Source organism: Propithecus coquereli, unplaced genomic scaffold (assembly GCF_000956105.1).
Source record: "Propithecus coquereli isolate 6110/MARCELLA unplaced genomic scaffold, Pcoq_1.0 Scaffold478, whole genome shotgun sequence".
Lineage (NCBI taxonomy): Eukaryota > Metazoa > Chordata > Mammalia > Primates > Indriidae > Propithecus > Propithecus coquereli.
This window is the reverse complement of record NW_012150596.1, coordinates 1,819,299-1,834,134: the sequence shown is the minus strand read 5'-3', so window position 1 is coordinate 1,834,134 and position 14,836 is coordinate 1,819,299. Positions and strand designations below refer to the sequence as shown.

At 48.7% G+C, this 14,836-nt stretch overlaps 1 protein-coding gene across 1 annotated transcript; it reads right to left on the bottom strand.

The window, feature by feature from the left end:
• Window positions 1-5,978: 5,978 nt before the first annotated feature.
• ZIC3 (Zic family member 3) lies at window positions 5,979-11,940 on the bottom strand. The gene is made up of 3 exons (XM_012655468.1): window positions 10,323-11,940; window positions 9,023-9,186; window positions 5,979-8,208 (listed from the first exon to the last, which is right to left on the bottom strand). The coding sequence occupies exons 1-3, from the start codon at window positions 11,377-11,379 to the stop codon at window positions 8,029-8,031; spliced, it is 1,401 nt and encodes a 466-aa protein (XP_012510922.1). The 5' UTR covers window positions 11,380-11,940; the 3' UTR covers window positions 5,979-8,028.
• Between the last annotated feature and the right edge of the window lie 2,896 nt (window positions 11,941-14,836).

Sequence of the window (14,836 nt, the reverse complement as noted above, 5' to 3'; positions counted from 1 at the left end):
TTGAATAACACACATGTAATGTAATATCATGTAATGTTGCAATGTCCCCTCTCCTGATGCCACAGAGGCCCTCTTTTTACATTTGAGGCTATCTTCAGCTTTGTCTTTCCCTCTATTTCTCAACAGAAAGAGTGGTGTTCAAATGCTCTTTTTTTCCTCCAAACTCCTACTTCCATTTTTTCCTTCTAATCACCCCAATCAATCCATGACTCTGAATTCTTCTCCTGACCTCTCCAGCACCTGGCCCTGAGCCCCACTCAGAAAACACTGTGAGCTCAAAACGGTTGGGGTTTGCTCAGGAGTTTTTTTTTTTTTTTCACCCAAGTTTATTGCTCAGTGAAAGCCCAGCTACACCATTAAAAATGTGAATAGAATATAAATTGTCCCAACTCAACAGGTTAATCAACGTTATTTAGGGGCTATAGTTGTCGCTATAATAAAACAGTAATCACAAAAATAATTTAAATGGTTTTATTTAAGTCAAACAACAATTGCAGGGATCCTGGGTATTGCTTCTTGAACACAAACATGAAATTAACAAAACAAGCATTCATGTTTCTAGTTTTAAACACTTTAATTCTACATGTGGAATGCAGATATTTAAAAAAGATTTTCAACAAGGTCAATGCAATGCATGAGATAATGCATACTAAGTTATGAATTAGGACAGTCTTCACCTCCATCTTCCCATTTATAAATCCTAAATGGGGGGGGGAACTTTTTTGCTTTTTCATTTCACAAATGATTGCTCAACACAGAAATACACCAAAGGAAGAAAAATAGTCTTTTTATACCTAGGGAAGAAGCTACTACTCTTAAAATGATCACTTCAAGGTAACAGACATCCAAATTGATGTGGTTTTCTTTGAAACCTCATCAGTAAATCATTTCTTGCACAGTAGGTTCGGCATTAACCCTGCATTTAGGATAGGTAGTGTTATGGAGGGCTGGCTGCTGCATACCAACGTCAGTATCAAGTTCTTCTTCAGGAATTAGAGACTGTCCCGGATACCAAGCAGGACAACACTGGCAAAAAAACAAAAAGTGAACTGCAGATAGGTCAAAACAGGGTACATTTTCTCTTAGAAAAGTGTCATAAAATGTTACATGGATATGTTGTTCTAAATGTTAATTTATGATAAAACATGATGGAATCTTTTATTTTTAACACCTTAAATTCAAATGGCCTTTACAAAGGTTGTATTTTAATAAAGCACATTAGATAACAGACACGCTATTAGAGATCAAACGTTATAAACTTGCCATCTGGTGAAAGCTATTTTTATAGTTACTATAAAGCTTTTATTTCTCTCCATTCATATTTTTAAACAGGTTGAACTGTGATCATATTAAAAATATACAAAATTGCTTGGTTTGTAAATGTTAGATAAATAGATTTTCTTCAGTTTCAGCATATTTTATGAAACAGGTTTCTCTAATATTCGAAGAATTTATGCTCCTGTGTTAAAAGTTACCATTAGTCCAAGTGCTCTGAACACTCCTCCCTTCAAATACTTCCTGCACATTTAGTGTTTTCCAAGCTGTAAATTCAATAGTTATGATAGAAACCAAACCTCAGTGGGAAAAGCAATGCCCTTTGGAGTTGTCATTCAAACAAATATAAGAGCTATACCAATTTATCACTTGCCCAGTTTTGCAGAAATTCCATTCACATAACTCCTATGAAAATCAACCAGTTTTACCATATCAAATAACCCAAAGAACACCGCAGGTATCCAGGGGAAACAGTTCACCAATGCATCTTAGCTTGATTTTAAAGTCAATCTAAGAGACAATCTGGGCTCTGTAGTTCTTAAAGGGACAAACCCCTAACTATCTAACCATTGGCTAAAGCTTTTTCAAAGTTAATGAACTTTAGATTTTCTACATTTTTGGTACCAAGAGATTTAATCAGGAAAAAGCTCAAACCTCAGAGTTCAAACTACAGCATGGAAAAATAAAGTATACAGCAAACACCATTTTACCTCCTTTGATCTCTCAAAGATGTCAATATACTATTCCAGTGAAGGCAGGGGTGAGTGGCTGAGCCGGAGAAGGAAACTTCACCCACAGGAAAAAAAAAAATGAGTTTGGTGGCAATTTCAAAACAGGTTTTCAAACTGCTGGAGAGGCTCCAGCCCCCTTTGACTTGCAGGAATTACACATAAGAAAAGGACAGAAAATACTACGGGGCATGCTTATTTTAATTGCCCAAGGGTTTCCAATGCAAAGCACGACAACTTAAATGCATATTCCAAATTCTTGCTCCAAAGCCATCTTCTTTGTGCACAGAAAAGGAGGAAAGACTACCCCATCGATTGTTCTCTGCAGATAAAGACACTGTTTTGCAGATCCCCCCCCCCATCTGGGCCAGTCTTGCTAATGACCTACCCACCCACCTGGGGCCCTTCCCAAGGTGGCCCACGGGAACTGCCCCACACTTTCAGGAGCCCAAATGCTTGACACTGAGCAACCCCAAGAGGGCTGCCTTTTCGTTTGGCCGTTGGTCTCCACGAAGACGCAACCTCGAAGAGCTCGTGCCGCTTATTTTCCTAGAGGATCTGGGGGTCAATAACTACTCTATTTTATCTCACTTTTGTTGTTGTTGTCACAAAAGACACGTCTGAAGGAGAATCCGCAGCATTTTTCAGCCAAGGAAATACAAGCTCGAGATCCCAGAGCTACCAGTGGTTCTTTCACACGCCAGCATTAAGGCAGTTAAGCAAAAGCTGAATGAAAGTTTTGGGGATTGTGGCCTTTCTTTTCCTCAGCGTAAGACCACCAGCTGTTATGGCACACACAAAAGCTATGAGAGTGCCAATTTTCATAGGCTTGCGTTTAAATGAGATATGCAGAAAACGGGGCCTGGGCAACAAGCAGGGTTGGAACTCGCAATGACACATGTCTGTTGACAAGCCCGGGTATTTTATTTGGAAATGGTGCCTACATGCTCTCCTCCCCACAGGCTCCGCCATTGTCCTAGCCAATGTCCACTCTTGGGCATTTTTAGGGACTCGAAGGTGCAGTGGAATCCTGACCAATGCAAGATAACTGGAAATGGCAGCCTCCACCCATGAGAGCCAGTGTTTTAAGTTGGGCCGGGAGGGTAAGGGGGCCTCTGGCGGGTTTTATGTCCAAGTCCCATTGGAACCCCAAACCCCAAAAGGACACGCCAACTTCCCACGAGAATGCTCAGTTAGAACTTTTTCGCTTCTGTTTTTTAACAATTTTGCGTTCAACTGCCAAGACCTACATTCTCCCGCGAGGCGCCCAGAGCTGAGGAATAACAACGGAGTTTAAACCACACAACAGTTCCGCAGCCTGTAGTCTGTGCTTTGCTGCGCTCCGCAGGGGTTCGCATCCGGCCGCCATGTTCACGACTCCAGAGCCGCCCCAAAACCAACCCCCCTTCCCACAGCCCTCTCCTTCCCTCCCTGCCGGCTCAGCCAAGGCCGCGGCGCTGGAAAGCTGCTTTCAACTCTACCCCCCACCCCTCGCAGCAAAATCCGACTCGACGGCTGCGGGGTGTGCGCCTGCGCGCGGCGCGGCGCGGGAGCAGGAGCGGGGGAAGGCCTGCGGGCCCCCAGGCCGCGGCTTGAAAAGGCCGGAGCCACAGGGAGCGGGGGAGGGGTTGGGGCCCCGGCCGGAGCCTCCTCTTTCCTCCCAGCGGGTCCCCGCTCTGGCCCTGGCCCGGCTCTCACACGTGCGCGCTAAAAACCCACTTCAAAGTCTGTTCCCGGCACGGGGGCGGCCCCCTTTGGACCGGCCCTTGGGCCCCCGCGCGGGCCGCCAACCAGGCCCCGGGCCTCGTCGCCCCCTCCATCCCAGGCGATGCGAAGAGGCCGGAGGCCCCAAAGAGAGGACGTTCGCTGATGAGCCCCGGGAGCCGCCAGGGGCCTTCGGGTGGAGGAGTACCTCCCTCCCCACCCCCTCCACCCGCACCGCTTTAGAAAAATGAATTGAACACAAAGTTTGCGGCCAGCGCTACGCAGTGGCCTTCGGAGCTCACCATTGTTTGGGCTCGTATTGACCCCAGGTCCGGATTAGGCAGCGGCTGATTCCTGCTTTACAGCCCCGCCGGCCTAATGAGGCCAGGAGGCGATGGGGCGCGAAGCGTCCTCGGAGCCCGGGCGACCGCCGGCTTACGGCCGCCAAGGGCCCTGTAGGTGGAGGTCAAAGGGTCAGCGGGCAGAGACCGCGAGAGAATTGACCCTAGGAAATGAGGTCCCCTCCCCCCGCCCGAGCCCTGACCGGGACCTGCAAGAACTTGGTGTGCAGATAGGGACCCTGGGCTCCCCGACGAGGGGCCTGAGGACAGCAGGGAAGGAGCCCCAACTTCCGAAACGCCTGGCCTCGCCCCTGGCCAAAACTCTATTGGAGGTTTGGGGCTCAAGGTCCAGACGCCTGTGAGAGAAAATCAGCGTAGGTGTCAGAACCCACTCTTCAGGGGATGGACACGCTGGTATCTATTCTTTCAGAAACTTATGTGTTAAGAGGCCCTTAGACTTTTCTCATTTGTTTGGGGGAGTTTTTTTAGAAGGATCAGAGGGAGCTAGGGCAAAGAGGCAAAGCGATATCAGACGGGGAGAAGGGAGAAGGGGGAGGGGCAAGGAAGTCCTGAACACACCAACTTTCCTGGGAGGCTTTGTGAGCTGAAGTCCCTGCTCGCTTGTCTACAACCTTCTTAGTAGCTGAGACCAACTGCCCTGTTTAGCCTGGACCCTGATTTTAACCTTCCAAACTGGATGAAGGCCAGACTTCTGTCTTGCGTGGAAATACCCACCTCCCCTTTCCCTAACTAGCAGTGGTAATCTTATGCTAAGACACCCATTTTGAAAAAGATAATGGACTTTTAAGAAAAGTCTTACCAGGTGCAAGAAGGAAAATAACAAGTAAATTACTAAGAGCCTAGCCTGGCCTTCAGGCTTGAGCGTTTATGATTTTGGGGGGTATTTTGGGGGAATGTTTATTCTCTAAGGATATCTACTGAAAATTTAAGAATGTAAATGTGCACTCACAGAGCCAGATTATCCTTAGAAAATCTGTGAAGTTTTCTACCAAAACGAATAGTTGTCTTTACCACAAATGACAAAGGGCAGAGGACATAATTTTGAGAAATACGATGCTACACTCAAACTTGAGGGAATCATGTAAAGAGGCAAAGCTTTTATATTCTCTTAATATAGGTTATTGCTGTTATTAATTTGTATCTTCCCCTCCTAGGACACAATGCTTTCTTGTAAAATTTTATTGTAGAATAATTTCAAGTCACTAAGAAAAGATCGAGCTCTTCTTTGTCTCCTAAGGAGATATTTAATACATTTAATTCAGGGGGAAACAAGTTTTTGAATGAATCTTGCACCCAACCCATCACTTTACTTTCATTTAAGGTTAGGTTAGGTTGGGGGTGGGGGAGGGAACTCATGGAGAAAATAGTAAATTGTAGAAGTTCATTGCATATTTCAGAAGAAAAACACCTATTTAGACTTAATGGAATACATTAAAAACCAGTCTTGGGAATATACACTTTCTGAAAACTTGTGGAACATTTAAAATGGTCTCTGGTCTGAGGTGAAGGAAAAATCACGAAATAGGAATCGGTCCAGCACCCTCAATGTCAAGGTCAAGATTGGAATGTCTGGGTTGGGAGTGGAAGAATGACCAGGTTACCTGCTCATCACATGTGTAGTCATCCCAATCTCTGTTTATGGCATTCAGGCTTGGAAATTGGTGGAGTAAAGTGCAAAAGACCCCATTATTCTCCACTAACAAAAAATTGCCTCCAAAGCAATTTGCAATTAGAAACTGTCAATAATTAATTGTCTGTTGACAAAGATCAGTAGATAACTTAAAATAGATTGCTTCAACTGTATTCAGGGAATCAAAGTTTCTTTTAATCATCAGAAGTTCTATAAACATTTCAATTTTAGGTTGATTTATTTGAACATGAAAAAAATCAGGCACCAAATACAAAAATGTTATAACATAAATAAGATGTGCCAAGACTTTATTTCTTCAAAAAGAACAATAAACAGAATTCTAGAATTGAAAACGATTATATATATTACCAAATTGACTGCCACCAAAAAACCTAGAGCATTTCTCCTTAAAGAGAAGGAGATACTTAAGCCTATTCATTACATTTCTAAATACTTTACAATTCCTTATCTCCACCTTTCTGTTACTCATGCAGAGATTGGGCTCTCAATAATAAACAGCATCCTAATAAAAAAGAGGTCTCAATACTCTACCCACTCCAACCCTCCCCCAAAATAGTTATCAGTTTCTTTTCCATATAACCATTGTAAAATAACTGTTCATCCGAAGAGTTGCTTCACTGAAGATTAAATGGATTGTTAACATTGTATCACAAAGCAAACAACCGTTTTTCATTGTTATTGATTTTAATGGAAACAATGCTCTTAACATCTTTGCCTACAAATCATGAACTTTAAAAATACATATTTGCAAATGTTTCTTTCCATAGTATCATTTCAGAACTGCTGCAGTTATTACACCACTATATAAATGTTATGGATAATTGTGATAATTATGAATTGAACTATATACAGCAAACAAATCAGCTTTTGCCTTCCAAAATTGTAAATGGACTATGGTTCTTTTAAGAAGCACTTTAACCATAAGTAAGCACTGCTCAGCTGGCCTTACTCATCACCACTGTTTGAGACATATGCTATCTTTTGAAAATATATAGATAGCTAGATAGATTTGATAGGCAGATTAGATAAGTCATAGATACAAACATATATAGGTATATGGGTGATCTCTAGATAGAACAGACAGACATGCATCCTGCCACAATTTTCATTTTTATGTAAGGTAATAAAGAACTAAGGGACATAAAATTAATTAGGTTACCTTATGTTTATATATGTAGGGCAAGGATGATTAAATCCAGCTTCTCAGTCTTTGAAGTACAAGATTGAGATGTCATGGCCACTAACTGAATTGATCAGTAATATTTGATTTGCATGCCGAAAATCCAGGACAAACACATTTAAACTCGCAGTTAAACAACCATCTGAGATAGAGATAAAGAAAGGAGGGTCTTCCCAGATGGAAACTGACACTGTAAGGAATTTATACTGCAATAGAAAAATAATTTAACAATTAAAAAAGGGATCTGAGTGAGTTATAAATACCAACAAACAAGATTTAATTTGCTCACATCTCCTCTTTGTAGAAGGCTGTTACAAAACAAGAGAAAGGAGTCAGTGGTTCAAAAATTGTAAATTGTGTTCTTCTTTCAAAACAATAAATTTTTAATGCTAAAGCAGTTATAATCAAAAGCTGTACAGAATTTGTTAGAAAACATTTATCCATAAATATTGTTCAGTTCCCGGCACTTGTAGCAATAATTAAATTACAAACGATAAATATGGCATCCATGGATATGTATTTACAAAAAAAAAGTTATTACAAAAGGCAACTGTATACTAAACGTCACAATCTGCGTAGAGTAACATCACATCCTCAGCCTGAAAAAATACTGAACAACAGTTTCGACCCCATTAGACAAAAATACATTCACAAGTGTAATGCTTTGAGGAAAAGTTCAAGACATAACAGGACTTTGGCACGGTTTAAGACTGTGAGAGTTTAAACAATCACCACTAAGGCGAAAAAGAATTTCCACCAGTTTAACATCACCACCACCAACAAGCCTTCTATAACTTCCTCTCAAGAAACAGGACAAGTGTTAAAATGAATTGCAGGAGTTTAGGAATGGGGTGTGCAGAGAGCAAGAGGAAGGGGAAGAGAACGCAGTGAAAAGATTTTGTAAAAAATCCTTCAAATGCCAAAACAAATTTTCTAATCCTGAGAAAAGGGCATGGCTACTTTTGGATCTTGCCCAAAACCTTCCTGGGCAATTGCAATTAACAAGATGTAGCCCTATATATGGCCTCTTGCCTTAAAACTCCATTTCCATCTGATTGGTCTCAGTTTTCTTTTTAGAAAGCATTTGGTCCATTCTATGGTTAACAACGTGTGTGTTTGTATTTGTCCTCAGACGTACCATTCGTTAAAATTAGGAGGAAGTCCAGGGTTGTGGCTGGTGCTAGTTTGAACTGCAGAAGGGGTTTTAGTGGTATCTTTACTGTTTGCAGAAGCTATAGCGGGTGGAGTGGAAGATTCATAGCCTGAACTGGCAGCAGGGGAGGAATCTGACCCTTGAGATTCATGAACCTAAAATTAACATGTATATATTATAATAAATATAATTCCAACTGGCAATGTTCAAGCAAAACAAGAGATTTCGAGCACTGTAAGAGCAAGACCGCCCAGTGACCCACTTAAAAGGGAAATGCTACTTTAAAAAAAAAAAAATCCGTATTACCGATGTCTAGAAAACCCAGAGATGTTGGCCAAAAACCAGTTTCTGCCCTAAGACTGGCATTATGAAAAGGAATAAAGCACCCCGTTTTAGTTATGCCCCTTCTAAAATGCTTTCTCCATGGATGGAGTGGGGTAAGCAATTACACTGCGGGGCCCTATAAAATATTCACTCCGGGACCAGGTTTCACCAAGCCCGTTTCGGCTTGGGAAAGCAGGTACAGAGAAGGGTGACTGACACAGGGGCCCTGAGCGCTGTGAAGTCCCAGACAAATGTGTGGGAATCAGACCGCGCTCCTCGGCCCTATTGTTTTATCCGAAGCCCAAGAGCAAATGAACCACCCACCCTCGGGTTCGGCGCGGCCACTCTCGGTTCCCACCGCGGGCTGAGCCGGGAAGAGGCGGCCACTGCAGCCTCAAACCCTGGCGAGCTGGGCTAGAGCTTCCAAGTAAACAACCGATTGTTCCCTCCGCTCCCTCCTCCTCCCAATTCTGCTCTCTCCCTACCCCCCTCCGGGTCCCCAAAATGGATTCAAGGTGTCACTGCTGGAGCAAATCGGATTTAACTTGGAGGATAGAGGGTTGGCAGCGCGGGCGCTTCCGTTCCGCAGCCCGGCGTCGGGCCGAGTGTTTACAAACCGCGGACCGCTAATAAAGAGGTAATTACCTTCATGTGTTTGCGCAGGGAGCTCGGGTGCGTGTAGGACTTGTCGCACACTTTGCAGATATAGGGCTTGTCCGAAGTGTGCACATGCATGTGCTTCTTGCGGTCGCTGCTGTTGGCAAAGCGTCTGTCACAGCCTTCAAATTCACATTTGAAAGGTTTCTCACCTGCAAAAGGCAAAAACGCAAAGGGAGGGGAAATACAGTCAGGGATGGGAGCTTCCCAGGGCCAAGCAGCGAAAGATTAAGTGCCCGGCAGTCTTCCCGGAGAGGGAGCGCCGACAGGGGGCTGCTGCGGCATCTCTTTTCCCTGGAGAGAAATCAAGAGCGTTGGTTGAGCCCGCTGGGTTTGGGAGTAGTGGTCCAGGGCGCGGGTGGGGCAGAGCCGGCCCACAACCTGACCATCCCTTTGTTCTCGCAGAACGCGAAAGCCCCGAGCTCCTCCGAAGTTTCCCCTAAGTTGTGGTTCCACCCCACCTAGCCCAGGGATCCCAATGGGCGGCCACGTTCCGCCGCCACCTTGGCGATGTAACCACCACCCCAGCGATGTAACCGAGCCCGGTAGGACAATGGGCCAGGGATAGGACAATCCCGTTCAGCTCCTTCTTTGTACCTTTTAATTTGCCTCTTTCAAATGCAGCTGTTTTGCTAAGCCCAGAAAAGCCTGGGTAGTAGTACTAAATGTTCGAGAAGAAAAATCTATATAAATCCAGGGCCTCCAGACAGTTTTACAAGATGTTCTGAACAAACCACGAAACTGTGGTGCCTTTTCTACTTTAGCTTTCCTCCCGGAGGACTGAATTGAACCTGGAACTCCAAATAAAAATAGTTTGACAAAAGTATCAGTCATTTAATTAGGAGATGTGCCAATCAAGTGTAAAAAAGAGCGGAAGTAACCGAAAGTTAGTTTTCATTAGCATTTCTATGGTTGCCTTCCTCGAATGTGTGCCGAGAGCTAAGTTGCTCATAAGCAATACTCTCTCTACACATTCGGAGTCCCTTCATAGTAACCCAGAAAGGGAGACAAAAAGAGGCGGCGCCAGTTTGTTCCTGGGCGCGAGAAGGTCCCAATTAGTTCCTGAGACCGCAGAGCCGTCTGCCAGGGAAGTTAGAACTGGGCAAAAGCGCCACGGGGCGGGGAGGGCTAGGGGTGGAGGGGCACTGACAGCGCTTCTTTTCCGAACGGCCTTGGCGGGGCGCCGCCCCTCTTCTCCTTGGCCGCCACCCCTCTCCCTCGTGCTGCAAGTCCTCTGTGTGGCTGGGTGCCGCCGGTAAACCCCGCGCCCGCCTGCCTTCCCTCTTACCTGTGTGGGTCCTCTTGTGGATCTTGAGGTTCTCAGAGCGGGCAAAGATCTTCCCGCAGCCCGGGAAGGGGCATGGGAAGGGCTTCTCGCCCGTGTGCACTCGGATGTGGTTGACCAGTTTGTACTTCGCCTTGAAGGACTTGCCCTCGCGGGGGCACTCCTCCCAGTAGCAGACGTGGTTGTTCTGCTCGGGGCCCCCCACATGCTCCATAGTGACATGTGTCACCAGCTCGTGCATGGTGCTGAAGGTCCGGTCGCAGCTCTTCTTGGGCCGGCTCAGCTGAGCATCGTCGATCCATTTGCACGACAGCTCCTGCTTAATGGGCTGCCGCATGTAACGGAAGAAGGCGCCGGGCCCGTGGTGGGCCGCCACGTTCACGCCCATGTTCATGTTCATGGGGCTGTAGTTAGGAAACTGCGCGCCGGCCGCGTAGGGGTCCGTGCGCGGGCTGGCCACTGGGCGGTATGGGTCAGCACGGCCGAACAGCTCCCCACGCAGCCCCAGGTGGACCTGGCTGTTGTCCACGTGCCCTGTGGGCGACGGGTGCCCGGCGCCCTGCTCATGCAGCCCGGGAAAGAGCAAGTAGCCGGGGGGCTCGGGAATGCCAGCTGGAGCGTGTAGGCTGCTGGCGGAGCCAGTGAAGAGCCCGTGCTGCCCGCCACCCGAGGCCGCCTCGCTAAGCCCGGAGCCGCGCTGACGGAACAGAAAGTCGCGCGTGGAGTTGAAGGCGGCGGAGGCAGCGCCGCCGTAGCTAGGCACCTGGCTGGCGTGGTGATGATGATGATGGTGGTGGTGATGGTGGCCCAGGGCGTTGGCGTAGCTCGAACCCTGCGGCGTGAATGCTGAGCTCTGGCCCGAAGACAGATCGTGCGCCGCAGCCGGGCTCAGCTTGAAGGCGGCGGCGGCGGCAGCGGCGGCGGCGTGGGTTGAGTCCCCGAAGGGATTCAGTCCCATGCCCGCCGGCTCGCGGTTGGGCATCTCGTGGTGGCGCGGCGCGCCGAAGCTGCCCACTCCCAGCCCGGGGAACTGCGGGCCTCCGTCCAGGAGCATCGTCATGGGTGGGGCGTTCTGGGCACAGGCGATCCCGCCGAAGTGAGAGAGGGTACAGGCGAAAGAGGAGATCTCCGAAGTGCCGCAGTCGGAGAGGGGTGGCGGCGGTTGGACACTGCCGGGAGACCCCCAAGGCGCTACCAGGGGCTGTAACTTTCCGTCGCTGCGAGAATCTCCTGCAGAGGGATAGGAGGGAGGAGGGGAAGAAGGAGGAGGGGAGGGGGGTAGAACGGGGGGAGGGGGGCAGGAGGAGGGAGGAGAAGGGAGGAGAAAAGACTCTGGGACTAGATCTGGTTTAACAAACTAACAGCCGCGCACAAAGAAAAATAAGCAAAATAATAAGTGAGGGCGGAGTTTGCCAATCCAGTCCCGGGCACCCCTCCTCTCCCCGAGAGCACGGAACCGCGGGGCCAGGAGGCTCCCTGGGTACCGGCCTCCCGGCTGGGCTGCGCCAAGTGGCAGAATGGGCTAGCGGCCGGCGGGCGGACAGCGGGCAGTAGGCAGGCTCAGTCCTCGCCGCTCGCCGCGCAAATCCCAGCCTCTTCGCCTCCAGAGTAATGTCCTTGGACTGATAAAGTCAATCACTCACTCCTCGCACATAAACCGAGCGGGAGGCCGCGCGGCGCGCGCCAATGGGGAGCCAGCTGGCCCGTGGTCACCTGACCCCCGGCCCGACCGCCCATTGGCCGCCGCCACACTGATTGGCAGCGCGGAGCGGGGAACATGGCAGCCGCGGCCGAGCGACCGCTGCTGATTGGGCAGCAGTCGAGCGCCTGGCAGGTGAGGCGGCGGCGGCCAGGCGGCTGCGAGTGGGCTCCGCGGGGCTTGTGAGGCTGCCGGGAAGTGGGGCCAGGCTCCAGCCGGCGAGCTCTGGGGCAAAGCCGGGCCTCTCTCAGGCCTCCCCCCAGCCCTAAGCGGGCAAGCACCCCGCGCGCGCTCTTTACCCGCTTTGGCCAAAGAAACTCTTTGCCCCGCGAGGATCGGTCCCACCGCCGCGCCGACGGAGGAGTCGCGGCGCTCGACGTCCAGTCCCGCTTGGTACCCCGCTGCCTCACCACCTTGAGAACATGTTCCCTCTGCAGCCGCAAGGCACACATCCTGGGGAGACTGCAGCGGTTCCGCGCTCCTGGCCCAACCGCTGCGTCCACCCCACAGACCACTGGCCCAAAGACCCCGGACCCAGACAGGGCCAGCTCGCTGTCTGTGTCCCGAGCTGCCGGCAGCCATCGGAGGCCCAAATAAGAAGAAACGATTACAATTAGAGCTAGTCTTCCTTACTTCCTTTGGAGCCGAGTGTTGACCCTTTAGTTTGTGAGTAGCGGTTGTACTCGCTGCTGCCACCCCCATGACACATCAGACACAACACAACAAACATACACAATGCAATAAAAACAAATACACAGCAGGAAACATGCACATAACACAGTAAATACAAGCACACCACATAAAACACACTAAACACACAACAGAATAAGCCCACGACACAGTAACAACGCACAACACAGTAAACACAAGGACACAAACACAAGAAAGTAAATACATGCACATAACAGCAAACACACGAACAAATAGTAAATATGCACAGAACACATTTGGCTCATGTACACAAAACAAGCATACAACACGCTAAACACACTAAACACACTATCAGCGTGTTTTCCAAATCACTGGGCTAATCACCTTTGAGTTCTCAACATTTTCAAATGCAAAAGTGTTGAGGGGATGAGTGGGGACTGTGAGATGGAAATTTTCTTCCCTCTCAACAGCCAAGGTTTTCCTTTCTCGTACTACTCAGAGAAACACGTAGTGACCTCAGGGACTGCTTACCCCTTAAGAATTTACTTTCCAGGGGCATGCATGGGATTCTCCCCCTACTCTGTCTGGTGCAAGATCTTTCTGGACATAATGACCAGGTTCAGACAAGGCTATAAATCCACTCATTTTTTTTGTCCTGCAAGGCATTTGCAAAGAATGAAGGAAACTGAGGGTGGAAAGAAAAGGCAGAGAGAAAGATGGCCGTGATTGTCACATCCCAAGCCGGGCCAAGCCCCAATGTCTGAGCCTTGAGGCAGCCTCACAGCCTGGCCGCCATCTCTCTGTAGGAAACAGAACATCTGATCAAGTTCAGAGGCGCCAGGAGAGACCGCCTCAAGCAGCGCTTTATAACTGCAGCCTTTCACTTCCTGCCCCCCAATCTGCCTAGCCCGGCCAACACTTCACCTTCTTTCTTTGCCAGTTTGCTGGGGCAAAATCCTGCCGGTAGCACATCTTACCGTAGTCACCCCCTCCCATCAAACTCGCCCCAATTCTCCCTCCACATCCAGAGCTCTCTCCCCAGGTTGGAAGGTGAGTTCACTGCTGACTTAAATTATTGCATCTACCGAAAATAGACTCTCCCAGATTGGTTTCGGTGTCGCTCAGCAGAGGGTTTCTTTGCGAGGTGTGTGTGTGTGTATGTGTGTGTGTGTGTGCTTGGTGGGGGGGGGTCAGAGAACAAATGTGCTTAAATCATGCAAATGAATTCCCTGGAGTCAGGTTTACATAAAGGGAGGATTGCTTTTTTTTCTCTTTTCCCCCTTTCTTTTTACTTTCCCCTTTATTTCCTCCCTTCCCTCTACCTCTCTTCAACTCCCACCAACCCCCACTGCCCCTGGGCAAGTAGTTGGTTTGAGAAAGTTTGGATTTCCTCTCTAAGCGGGTCCAGGGGAGAACGGAGAACGGTTCGCGAGGCTTGGGGACCGGGTGGGGCGGCTGTCGAGCTCTGGGCCGGCCAGCACTGATTCGAGAGTTTCCAGGGAGTCCCGCCAGGTACTCCGAGAACCGAGGGCCTTGTGCGATTGGGAGTCAGGGCGCGCAACCCCGCGAGGGACTGCAGAAGGGGAGCGGCCGGGGGAGTCTTGCGTGCCCCTAATTTGGGGAGGGGTCTCGAGCCCAGAGCAGGGGGATGTTGCCGCCGCTGACCTACCCGGTGCCCAGTGTCCGTTTTGATACGGCCACATTCCGATAATTAATTGCCTCCAGCACGTGCTCTGTAGTCCCTGGAACAAAAAGGCATAATTCAATTAGATCATCAACCCAGAAGTGGGGAGGTGGGGGGCGATGCTTGTTAAGGGGCAGACCTGAGGCGATTCTGCCAGGCCAAAACCCCGGGCGGTGAAGCCCTTCCCGGGGCAGCCAGGCCCATCCCGAGTGTGTGGGTGTCGTCACTCGGTGGGGCCCAGGCGTCCGAGATGCCCCCAAAAGGACGAGTCTTGGGGCTTTGTGAACAACAAGGCAGAGTCGGGCCATTTCGAATTCTCTTTTGGCTGGTTTAGGTGGGGGTTTCCTTATTTTGGGAGGGGAAACCCTGACCCTTAAAACACGATAGAAAGTGAAATCTCTCAGATAAAGCTAGTTACTGCATAGGAAAACAAAGCAAATCACTGCTGAGGGGAAAGAAGCGAAGTTTTTCTGATGAGTCACA

Coding starts and splice junctions, on each gene's coding strand:
- ZIC3 (XM_012655468.1), bottom strand. CDS start 11,379: ATGACGATGCTCCTGGACGGAGGCCCGCAGTTCCCCGGGCTGGGAGTG. Junction 9,187..10,322: donor CCACAAGAGGACCCACACAG/GTAAGAGGGAAG, acceptor TGCCTTTTGCAG/GTGAGAAACCTTTCAAATGT. Junction 8,209..9,022: donor CCCTGCGCAAACACATGAAG/GTAATTACCTCT, acceptor TGTTAATTTTAG/GTTCATGAATCTCAAGGGTC.